General features: G+C 40.0%; 1 protein-coding gene across 8 annotated transcripts in view; it reads right to left on the reverse strand.

Annotated features, from left to right (window-relative positions):
• The window catches only part of LOC148033695 (esterase/lipase/thioesterase family protein), a 36727-nt gene extending 24875 nt beyond the window's left edge, over positions 1-11852 (reverse strand). The window contains exons 1-3 of one of the 8 annotated variants that reach the window (XM_087681666.1): positions 11817-11852; positions 11394-11474; positions 9883-10197 (exon numbers count right to left, since the gene is read on the reverse strand). In XM_087681666.1, coding sequence (XP_087537792.1) covers positions 9883-10197; positions 11394-11464 — 386 coding nt within the window. In that variant the 5' untranslated portion in view covers positions 11465-11474; positions 11817-11852. Of the gene's footprint in view, positions 1-9882; positions 10201-11105; positions 11374-11393; positions 11475-11707 lie in introns of those variants that run through there. The other 7 variants (XM_087681662.1, XM_087681663.1, XM_087681661.1 and 4 more) reach the window with 7 other exon arrangements.
• Positions 11853-12255: the final 403 nt, after the last annotated feature.

Here is a 12255-nt window from a genome sequence, read left to right on the forward strand (position 1 = left end):
ATATTGAATGTGACATTAAAGTGACATTTAATGTGACATTAAGGTAAATCATGGGGAACACGCACGAGGATGACCGTCCGGGCTCTTGGGCGTCCGAACGGGGTTGTTAAGGGGAGCCTAGAAGTAAAGAGAGTCCAAGAATAGTAGGACTCACCAAGGTTTGACGGTTGGCAATCGGATCACGATAGTCTGGCCAGCAACATACTAGGCAAGGCTGGGAGGTGAAAGGAATGACTCGTGCTCACCGATTGGGACTGTTTTCTACTGGCTTCATCGTCTTCTTCTGGGTCATCTGACACTACACCATTCTAGGGTGGAGTGTACAGGGTGATCAACTAACGCTTAATCTCTCTCTCATCACAAAACTACTCAAAGGCTTTAGAAACAATACTCTCCCCCATTGTCAAAACATAGACATTTCAATTTATACTCAAACTAGTTCTCAACAAAAGCAAGCCAACGCCAAAAGGTAGCCAAGACTTCTGATTTCTGTTTTATGAAATATGCCCAAATCTTATGCGAGTAATAATCAATGAAAGTAACAAAATACTTCACACCACCTAATGACTTACAAGGCATAGATCCACAAACATCAAAATGAATAAGAGCCAAAGGCTCACCCATACGCATAATGCTAGACTTCTTATGCAAACTACAGGTCTGCCTACCGTAAAGACAATAATCACAAAAATCAAAACACTTCTAGTCAAGGGACAAAAGATATTGCAAACCAGTAAGCATTTTCATTTTCTTTAAAGACATGTGCCCAAGGCGACAATGCCATAACGATACATGTGGTATTGCAGCCACTACCAAAACATAATCGATAGACCTAACTACAAGTAAAATGTAAAGAGTGCGAGACTTGGCACCTCAAGCCAAGACAAGATTCCCACGAGTAAGCTTCCATGAGAAATTACCAAAAGAGACAACATGACTTATATAATCCAACTGTCCAACTGAAAGTAGGATTTCAATCAAAGCTGGAACGTGACGTATATCATGCGAAGTAAACATACTCCCTAAAGAAAACTGTAGCTGGGCATCTTCATACCAACAATATCCAATGCCAAGTCATTACTCAATCTAGCAGATCCTATCATGCTGTGATAGAAGTGAAACCACTTTTGATGAGGGATGACATGACATAAAACCCCTGAATCAAGCAACCAACATTAAGCATAGATAGATAGATGAGACGTCACTCAATTTCAAAGCATCAAGAGAAGAAGCTACAAGTATATAGTCATCATCTAAATTAATTTGCACGACATTAATCTCTTCAATCTTGACATTGGACTTGCTAAGACAATGCTACGATCATCATTCTTTTCCTACACTTTATCATTCCCATTTTCCTTGAACTTGTCATCACACATTTTAAGGCATTATGGCCGAATATAACCCCACTTTCCATAATAATGACAAGTCAATGCAGACTTACGGCCATGGGACTTACTACAAGATTGTCCATGTGAGTGAGAACGAGACTTTTGAGAGTCTCTTCCATAGTGGTCATTACCACTCCTACCATCACGAAATGAATATTGTTCTAAGGATGTCAGTATTACCTCTGACTACCAAAGCATGAGATATGTTGGATGTATCTACATTCTTTCTATTAATCTCTTCATTCAAAAGTGCACTTTACATCCTACAATTTCAGTCCATCAACAAGCCTATTTGCACATATAGCAATATGAAATATATCCCATGACTCTAGCAATATAATCAACAAGAATAAGGAGAGAAGATTGTCCTTAAATTCGGTCCCTTGTAAAGACGAGTGGCTGAAAATAGAATCAAACCCATTTAAGTAATCAAACATGGAAGTCCCCTCCTTCATTATAGTAGACCTGCTTGGAGAGTGACAAAATGATTGTAGATTTATATAACTCATCTAGTTCAACCCAATCCTCTGCATCAAAACGTTCAAGCTTTATACCCTCATGTCTCAATGGCTTAATCTGCAATTTCTGCACTAGAACTTACCCAATTTGTACCTTCCAATAGTTATACTTTGTGCCATCCAAATTCTCAATGTTAAAGATAGCATTGACATTCAACCCACTAGCCATAATGCAAGAGATGAAAGCACAATCCAAGACAAACAAGCAACTGTAAATGACAGTAAAATAGCCCCAAAATCACAACCAAATCAAGGGCTAACCAAGAGAAACTACTAGAAGGTTATGTTCACTAATTGTAATCATATAAGTACCAAATCCAAGTGATTGCACTCAGATAGAATGTATAAAACTAAAAAGACAAGCTGTTGTAACCACCAATTGTGAGCATCCAAGAAAGAAATACCAAGAACCACCAGCACTAAAAGCTATCACAATTGCAATGGGTTAGTAACCATACATACGGTAGACATAGACGACATGCAAATAGGAAATCTCAAGGTAAAGAGAGGAGAGTTGCCAAATGCATAACCCACTGAGCAAAGCTCAATACATAACCCAAAAGTATATAAATATCACCAATAACACACTAATAGACATAAGTACCAAGCCCAAAGAAAGTGATCAAATCAGCCTACTATAGGCTACATGTATCTAATACATATTAAGAGAGCATGTACATGAAGTGTCCCATTGTCTTGGTGAAAGTGAGCTCAAGCTCAACTACATAAATCCAAAGCTCTATGTAACATCCAAAGTAGCACAGGTAACTCCCATCGGAACAAAATCGAATTCCAAATGAGAAATGCAAGCTCAAAACATCAAGTACATGACATCCGAGTATCCAAGATACATGAAGCATAAGCCGAGAGCATAAAACCCAATTAGATTCTTCAAGTCCGTAACTGCATAAGCCATTGAAGTAACCAAGGCATATAGCCATAGCCAAGAGGCCCAAATCTCAACTCAAAAGCGTGCCATAGCATATCCGAAAGTATACATAACAATCAAAGTAGCGGTACATCCACTGAATATCCCGTAAAGCATCAACAAGCATTAGGCATAAGCTTTTCACTAATAAATGCTTGCTGACCTATTATTATAGCACTAAAATGACAATGAAATCTGAGCTATTTCAAGCTCAAATCAGTCCCAAAAGCATAACCATACCATCAAGACACCAAAATAGCATCCCCGAAGCATCAAACGTGCATTGTGGAATTTATCGTTTGCTATCCAAACTAGAACTATTTTGTTTTGTGTAAAACAAAGAATAGAAAACTATGCAAAATCAACTCTATGAGTGTCCAAATCTGTAGCTTTTATCGCGCTCTTCGTTTCTAGCTATAGAAAACCTAAATCCAATACTATATTCAAAAGTCATGGCCAAAATATGAGTGTTGTCAAGTTGCCATAGCTGTCCACGACTTCTACAACATGCTCTATATCCACTCAAAATAGATAGAATGACTGCTCCTCGGCTCAATAAGCACTCAACAAGGCTCAGCTAAGCCTTGAAAAGCTCCTTGACAAGCCGGTAGCAAGCCGAGAGAAGGAAAGACTCAATGCATACCTCAAGAGGACAAAACAATGGCTGCCATGAAACCTTGAGTTGAAGCTTTGAAATTGAGCTGAAACAAAGGATGAAGAAGCTCCTTGAATGGTTGGCTCTAATAACATTTGAAAGGTAGAGCCCGAGTGAAAGCATACAAGCGAAAGCAAGAGCAAAGCAAGTAAACACCATATGTGGAAACTCCAACAATCACAATGTGTGATCGACCTTCCCTTGTTCAAATGTCATTGAAAGAATAAAGAATAAAGTGACAATGATGGTTGCCCGCCACCTGTATTATACAAGTATACGGGTTACTATCAATGACAAGTGGCAACGTTCCCAAATGGTTTTTCCAACATTATCCATAATTAAATATTAATTTTCAGTCTTTAAATACTAAAAATTAATCTAATAATTATTTCAATACCCTAAAAAATAATATGACTGGCTAATAATTAAATTGTCTAGGCAACTCCATTCTCGAGTGTCTCTACGCCATCTTTGACCATCGGATTGGTGTTAAGTACCATTAAACACCACTTCTCTAGTGTCACCAACTAACACTTATAGCAAAATGAATGACCTAGGCTAACAACTAGCACTAAATACCACCTAGTATGTATGCAGCATAACTTATAGCAACTTTTTCCTTTGATATCCCGTGATTTTCTCAAGTCCCGAGCTCGTAAATTTACTCTAACCCCAATTACACCTCACCTGTGCAACATTTAATTAACCATATGATTAAAAATTAATCCACATGTTAAGAGAGGTTTCAAAAAATGCATGTCCTCATCACAGTCGCATCATGGAAAATGCAGCAAGCAACAAACCTTGGGAACAACTTGGAATCCTCGTAAAAAAGAGAGGTTGGATGCAATTGTGGCAAGTTTTTTCTACCATGATCATGTTGCATTCAATGTTATAAGATCTCCCTACTTCCTTGAGATGATCTAGGAGATTGCAAAGTATGGTTCAGTCTATAAGCCTCCATCATAGGAGACACTGTGTACCACTTTGTTGCAAAAGAAAAAGGATACAATTGAATGTTCTTTGATAATTGTGCAAGAAAGTTGGGTGAAGAATGATATCTCTTTGGTAGCTGATGGGTGGAGTGATAGAATGGTTGCATATTCCCAAGAAAAGATGCAATTAATTTCCTCACACAATGTCTCAAGTGCAGGAAAAAGTGCATATCACGTTGTGGAGAAATGGGCATTAGCAGTGTGGATTTTGTCTCAAGGTGCAAGCTCCTCTCCCATGGAGCAACTATGGAGTGTATTTGGGCATTTTGCATCTACAAACAGAAATAGATTTGGGACAAAACAAGTGAATGACTTAATATTTGTGAGTGTAAACTTGCGCTTATTTACAAATGTGGCTTCCCTCAAAGCAAGGAAGTTTATAGCTCTTGATAAAGAAAAGTCCTCAAATGATGAGGATGGAGATACACCTATATCCACAAATATGCCTGATGATCAAGATGCTTTGGAACTCGCAAATGCTAATTTTGATGATGATATGGCTTTCTTAGACGATGTGGATGATAGTCTTGCTTCTAGTAGCAGCTATGTATGATCCAATGGTTACATTGAGAGACTTTCAAATTCCAAGCTTCCATATTCTATCTACAATAGTTGTTACTTGATGCTTCCTGACTCTTTTATGTAGTATGATCTTAGATTATCATCCATTTTGGATCTTATGTGTCCTTTCAATGTAATTAGCCTTTCATCTATGAAAAAGACTATCATGTTTTGCATATTATGCATGTGTTTTTCAAAGAGCTTTTATAAAATATATAAATGAATAGTTTAAATACATAAATCATGTATATAGTACAAGTCGTTCCCCTTACATTCTCGTTCCCCTTGGGGCTTCATTCCTATTCCCTCAGAACCTCTTGTTCCCGTTCTCGTTCTCATTCCATTTGCTACTATGGCTGTCACAACTTGCATGCGAACCAAGGGCTATCCTTGCTTGAGCATCTGTTACACTTTGGGGTGGGATGCCTTGGGGTAACAATGGGCTTGAGCTTTTCTAACAGTCTCTTTCTAGTTCCACTCTTAGCCTTGAGAGGGGATGTTAAGTCTAAAGTACACTACATACTAATCAGCTCTTTAGAACAGCCACAAAACATGTAAATTACCAAAATTTTCATTAAAAGGTAAGCGGTTCCAAAGAGTTTCGGTCAATCCTTACCTTGCAAGTTTTGGCCATCGGCCCTCTTCCACTAGCTGTGCAACCCACAACGACTACTGCTACATGGTCTATAACTATCGCCCAACCTCCCATTACTGCCAATGATCAGCTTTCATCATCTTCAAGCAATTACATTGCTGCATTTACTAGTTCCAACCCCACAAAGATGTGCATGTTTTGGTCTCCAATCTACTGCCCTTCCATTTCCAGCATCGACCCGATTTGCGTTCACATTTACAATAGGTCGTTTTTGTGTTTTCAACACTTTTCTTTATCAACCTCCACTCTGCCTAGTGGTTACTGCACTCAAGATCCGTTCTAGTGGACGACACACGTTGACACCTCCCTCAACCTGTTCCCACGAAAGCCATCAGTTGTTGGACAGCTCGGCCTTTGAGCATTCTGTACATTCTCTAATTCATTTAAAGCATTTATTCATTCATTTTAGAATTATCTTTCTTTTATGTTTGAGTTTTATGTTTTGCATTTTGCATTTGGGATTTGTGTTTAGTGCATTATTGTCTAAGTTATTGTGTTTTAGTCATGTTCATAGATTCTATGTTTTCTCAATGCAAACCCTAGTATATCTTCACAATAATGCCTCCATGTCACATGGCCATGCATGCTCATTCCAAAAATTTTGCTCTTGATACTTCATCATCTAAATCAAATCAATCTTTACAACTTCAATTTCCACCCACCTCACCCATTTCATTGCTTTCATCTTCTTCCACTACATACACCTACCCATCTATTCCATTGTTTACCACACTAGTGTCAGAGTGCATCGATGCGGAAGCATAGGACAAAGACTGAGAGAGAGTAAACACAGAGAGAAGAGAGAGAGAGAGAGAGGACAGTGTAAACACAAAAAATCTACGGTGTAGTATGCTGTATAAGAGTGCAGAAATACACAAGGGGCAGAGGAAATATCTGCGTATGTCTCCAACTTGATGAACTCGATCTCTGTCAGCCCGAGCACAGTCTGTCTCAGCCAACAGATCTCAAGATCAGAATCTGAAATAATAAATGCTGGAGTGTCCACAAAACCGACTATAAATAGCCGAAAAAGTAGGAATTCCCAGCACCAGGTCGGCTGCATTTGCAGCCGATTGCAAAAAAGTTGGCCGACTGCACAGCCCTGCTGACGTGGCATCCTGCCGTACTGTGCTGACGTGCCTGCCTGCTGCCGTACACTACTGACATGGCATCCGTATTGCTCTACTGTCCGACTAGCCGACTGTCCAGGAAATGACACTCGCTAACAACTAGGGGGCATTATTTCATCACATATGTATCACATAAGTTTAAATCCTATCCCTGAGCCATGTGGTGACGATACAAGTGGCCTATATGTAAGGATATCCAACCCATGCGTATCAAGCCCCTCCAGTCCCTCCACTTACTCAAGTGGCCATATAGCTTCCTCACATGCCAATGCCTACTGGGCCATCCTACACTGCCGCACATGCACCTCACACTAGCTACACGCTTTGGGAAAATACCTAGTCACCCCATATCTTCAATGCTGCATGTCACACCTAGTCAACCACCTATCTATTCAATGCCACCACCCACCCATCTTATCTAACTCCTCACACATCCTTCCATGCTTTTGCTATGTCAAGAATGCCTTTAATGGCAACACTTGTGTCAACAAATTAAACTTCACAACTTGGTCAAATTAAATACAACATGTTTTGAATTCCCAAGACTTGTGGGGCCTTATTTAAAGGTTGAAACCTCAACTTGACCCTCATTGGTCCTCATATGAGGAAATTTGCTTTTGGAAAAGTAAAAATACAATAGCTACTATTGAGTTCATACAAGATCTTGTGTTCACGTTTCAACCACAATTACAACATTTTGAGCTTATATTTGGGTATCGAGCACATTTAGTTGACTACTATGTAGCTCGTGATCGTATCCAACTCATCAATCTTAACCATGAGCTCTAAGATTTCAAGATCACTAAGAAACACAACTTGTTAGTCAAGTGTTAAGTATCATAGTTTACTTGCCGAATTCACCACCAACTAGCCCCATAAAAATTAAATGACATCCAAGACACTTTGTTCATGAATAAGCTGCCCCCCAAAATATTTCAATTTTATGTGGCAAACCATCTCACAGAGTCAATTGCTCATTTAAATGTCAACCTTTTCATTTCACAAGGTTGTTCAATCAAGTCCATAGGAAATCCTCTTTGTCACATTCAAAGGAGACCCTTGTTTCCACCCCTTAAAAGGGAAAGGAAGAAAGAGAGTGGAAAGAAGAACAAGTCCCAATCAACTCGTGAGGAACTCCCTCGAGGTTGAACCAAGTTAGCAAAACATCCCCAATAAAAATAGGTATTGCCAACACTACCAAAAGGACAATCATTTTGATGACAATGTTATTCAACATTAGCCAAGGGCAACCTACCCAAATCTCAACCCATCACTCAACTTAGGACTCAAGTACATCAAAAGAAGGCAATATTACCCCTCCTCCACAATTGAAAGGGTTTCATGCTCCAATGCATGCAGCTTATCCACATCTAAGTGTCCAATGGACTCATCCCACCTTGTAACTTGTAACTATGCTTGATTGCCAAATGACAAGACCCAAGACAAAAGCACTTTCAAAATGAGAGCCATCTCTTGGTCCCTTGGGCCTTGCTAGCATCCCCTTATGTGAAGGGTCTTAAGTCGAGTTTGGACTACTAACACCATTGTCTCAATCTACCAAAAAAAAGCCCATAAAGTCCAACAATTACAAGCCTCTCGTGATCGACCACACACTAGTTCAAATATTTCACTCCATCATTTTGGGAGCCTTGGGTACAAGACAACAAGTTAGGTTGGCTTCAATGGAGGATATTGCATCATTAACACATACTAGGCACTCCGCGCCTAGACTCAGCCTGGCGCTTCGCGCCGGGGCGGGCACGATTTTTGCGGGCGGGGGCGGGGGCGGGGGCGGGTGCTAGACATGTGGCACCCGCCCCCGCGTTCTCTTTTTTTCTTGCGGGGGAGGTGGGGGGCTGCCATGTGGCACCCACCCCCCACCTCTCGTTAACTAATAGTAAAGATTCACCCTAGAGAACATCATTCAATAGGATGGAGTACAAAGGCAAAGAATATATCATTGCTTTGTGGATGTTTGCAAGGCCTTCAACAAAGTCCAATAAGTCAATCTGATGTATCAATCCAAGTATAGACATATCACTATAGATGAAAACGGAAAACCCCCCCCTCCCCTCCACTTTGACTGACAAGATTTATGCAAGCCACTAGTGGGATGTCTCAACGTTGTCTAGAGCACAATTTGTATGAAGCCTCTCACCCATACCATTTAGATTACTTATTGATGAGACCTTTGACAAGTGGGAGGCTAGGAGCACCACTAGCAAGAGTCTTGGTTGGTACTCACAATGATGATTCTCCCAAAGGATTATAGCACCATCTCAATGCCCTACATGCCCTTTGCACAAAGAAGGACCTCACAATAATGAACCTTGGGAAGACTAGGGGAAGACTATGGTCATGATCTCCAAGATCTCTACTAATTGGCTCAGCAATTCAGCAACAATGTTCTCATACCAAGGCAGTATAAATATTCTCTTATGTATCGCATGGCCCATGGGTCCCTTTCTCCACCAAATCAAGCCATCAAGGACATCAGATTGATTGAGAGAACAAGGCTTGCACCATAGGCACTTGATACAGAAATGGACTTTTACAAGGGCCATTTTCTCTAACTTCGTTAGTGGATCTGAATACGTTGCTATGAAGATAGAATTAAGGATGTAGCAACACATACTTCCAACTTGGTGTTTTTTGAGTGGATGTTGCATGTCAAAGACAAGTTGGACACTGTAGCATCTACAACACCTTGGACACCTCACAATGTGAAGAATCCATAAAATTGAAAACTCAAATACCACCTTCATACAGCAAGCTTCTCACCCCCATGTTCAGTTCAGTTTCTACTGTAATAAAGAGCTCCCTTGATGCTTTTTTATAAATGACATGATTGTAAATACACAAAAACCCTTTCATCGAACTTAAATATTGAATGAAATATTATACTTTCTTGCTAATGGACTACACAGTTACACTAGAAAATAACAAAACTACTTATAAACAAGAAGTGTTTAAATTCTACTTTTGTCAGTAAGATGCCTTCAGAAATCTACAACCAGATGACCAAAATTATGGAAACTTGACACTGGACCTGAGGAGATTGAGAGGACCCACGAGTAAGATAAGCACAGGGCTGCTATCTGTGCAGTGAGTTGTAACACCTTTTAAGTCAGCTCCTCGTACTGGCCAATCCAAGGCAACAACCCCATTATCTGGCATTCGCAGGCATTCCCTCCGGAAAACAACATCTGGCAGAGCTCGAAAAAAAGCTGCGAATATGGTCTCTTGGTGCCTGTTTGATAGCAATGGATAACTCTTGTATGTCTGCTTCAGTATGGGTAAATGGTCGATGAGGTATTTATTCAATCCTTCTGCATGGGTCACAATATCTAGAGGCCCAGAGGATCTGCTGAGATATTAAAGCAGGTGGAGGAATCAGTACAATGAGTGGGCAATTGGATGAAAAGATTTCAAGACTTTAAATTGCAATTTGAAATCTAACGGGCAAAGTTGGAATGAAGAACTTCTTCTTGAAGTTTAAGGATGCAATCGGTGGATTTGCCACATGGAGGCATGAGTAAGTTGTGAGCGTATGGGAGGTGTGAATCTTCACAACCATAAGTAGAGAGTGAATCCAATCGATTTTGAAACTTAAACCTGCAAAGCTGAGGGTCTGTTGCAAAGGCAATTTAAGCAAAATAGAAGGATGCCACCAGTAGGCTTTGTTTTGGAAAAATTAAGCCCGATAATGAGATTAAATTTTAGAAGCACGCAAAATGCAGCCAGTGAAGATTTAGTTTAATACGATAATTGAACCAGGTTATAAGATGGTAAATTTCAAGCAGTAAACAAAAATAGGAGATGCAACCAGCAGAAATTTTGATCGGACGATTGAATGCTGATGATGGAACGTTAGATTAGAGTATCCGACCAAACGTGGTTGAGGTGATTTATAGTCACTGCAGACATGGAAATTTTAAGTATATAGACAAGGAGATTGAGGAATAGGACATGGATTAAAAAACATCGAATTTGACTGTTATAAGGCCTTGAACTTCGGCATAAAGACGGTGAATTTAAGTGTATAGCCATTGAATTCAGTACAACAACATTGAATTTGAGCATAAAGACATTGGATCTCTGTATAAATACATAAGACATTAAAATTTCAGCATAAAGACATTGAGTTTGACTGTAGAGACATGAAATTTGCGTTTTACAAAACACTGAGTTTGAGTATACAGACATTGAGATTGTGACATAAATGTGAAGCTGGAGGTGCGGTTTCGAGAGCACTCTGGGACAAAAAAGTACCTGTTTGCCTCTGTGTAATCTGGAGGCGGCCTCAGGTCCTGAGCAGACAGGGAGCACCGAAGGCGGAAGTGCAAAGGGAAGGCAAGAGAAATGGCAGACGGAGAGCGAGGCTTCGCTGAGGGGAAGAGAGGGGGGCAGTGAAACGAGCTCTTATGGAGCAAGCTGCCAGACATAGTGCGCCCACACACACACACACACACACACACTCTCTCTCTCTCTCTCTCTCTCTCTCTCTCTCTCTCTCATTCATATGTCACTTCATCATCTAGAATTTCTTTGATAACTTGCCTGGACCTCTTGTGGTCGGTATTATCCGTTGAAGAAGAAGTGCAACCGAAGCAACTGCAAACTGCAGCCATGGCGGTCCGCCTGCGTCATCACAGCAGCGATTTAACCCTAGCCATGTCTCTTGTTAGCATCAGAATTTGAAGTGCCTGCCTGAATTACAGGCATTGGCTCCAAATCAAATTTAGAAATTTAATTACTTGCCTCCGGACCAGCCAGTTAATTTTGAAAATGCAATTCTTTTTCTAGTTCTAGAAATCACCATAAAAGATTTAAAAAGGGCCATTTAACATTTTGGCAAAAAATTTCCCTCTCACCTTGCAAACATTGAGCCTCAGACTTTGAGATTGAAGCAAACTTGGTTTTTTTTTTTTCCATAAAATGGTTACACACCTATTTTTAGCACCAATGTGGAGTGGCAATTACCTCTGATTAATGCAGTGCCAAATTTTTATGGTTCAACATCTATAGTTATCTTATGAAATATTCTAGCATCAAAGCTCCTTTATATATATGGAAGACTCTCTACAGTTGGTTGATTGTCCCTTTATGTACATGCAAGTTTCTTTAAGGTTTCTTGTGGATCCCCTCCCTTGCAAGCCTAGCATGGTATTATGTACCCATGAGCAATATATGCCTGATGCCTTCCTTTCTTGCCCGCTAGGGCATATGCTATTATAATGGCACAATGACAATGCGATTTTTCTTTGAAATTTTACCCAGAGTTAACTTGGGTTAATTGGCCTACTCTTAAGAAAGAATGTTAACAATAAAAGGGCAATGCTCTTGTGCATGCCCATGCACCCTTGTTTTTGAATCATGCTACACTTTCACCCTTGTTTTAGAATCATGCAAGGAAGAGAAA

The sequence above is a fragment of the Lygodium microphyllum genome, chromosome 7 (assembly GCF_053477565.2).
Source record: "Lygodium microphyllum isolate KBCC chromosome 7, Lygodium_microphyllum_v1.1.10, whole genome shotgun sequence".
Classification (NCBI taxonomy): domain Eukaryota; kingdom Viridiplantae; phylum Streptophyta; class Polypodiopsida; order Schizaeales; family Lygodiaceae; genus Lygodium; species Lygodium microphyllum.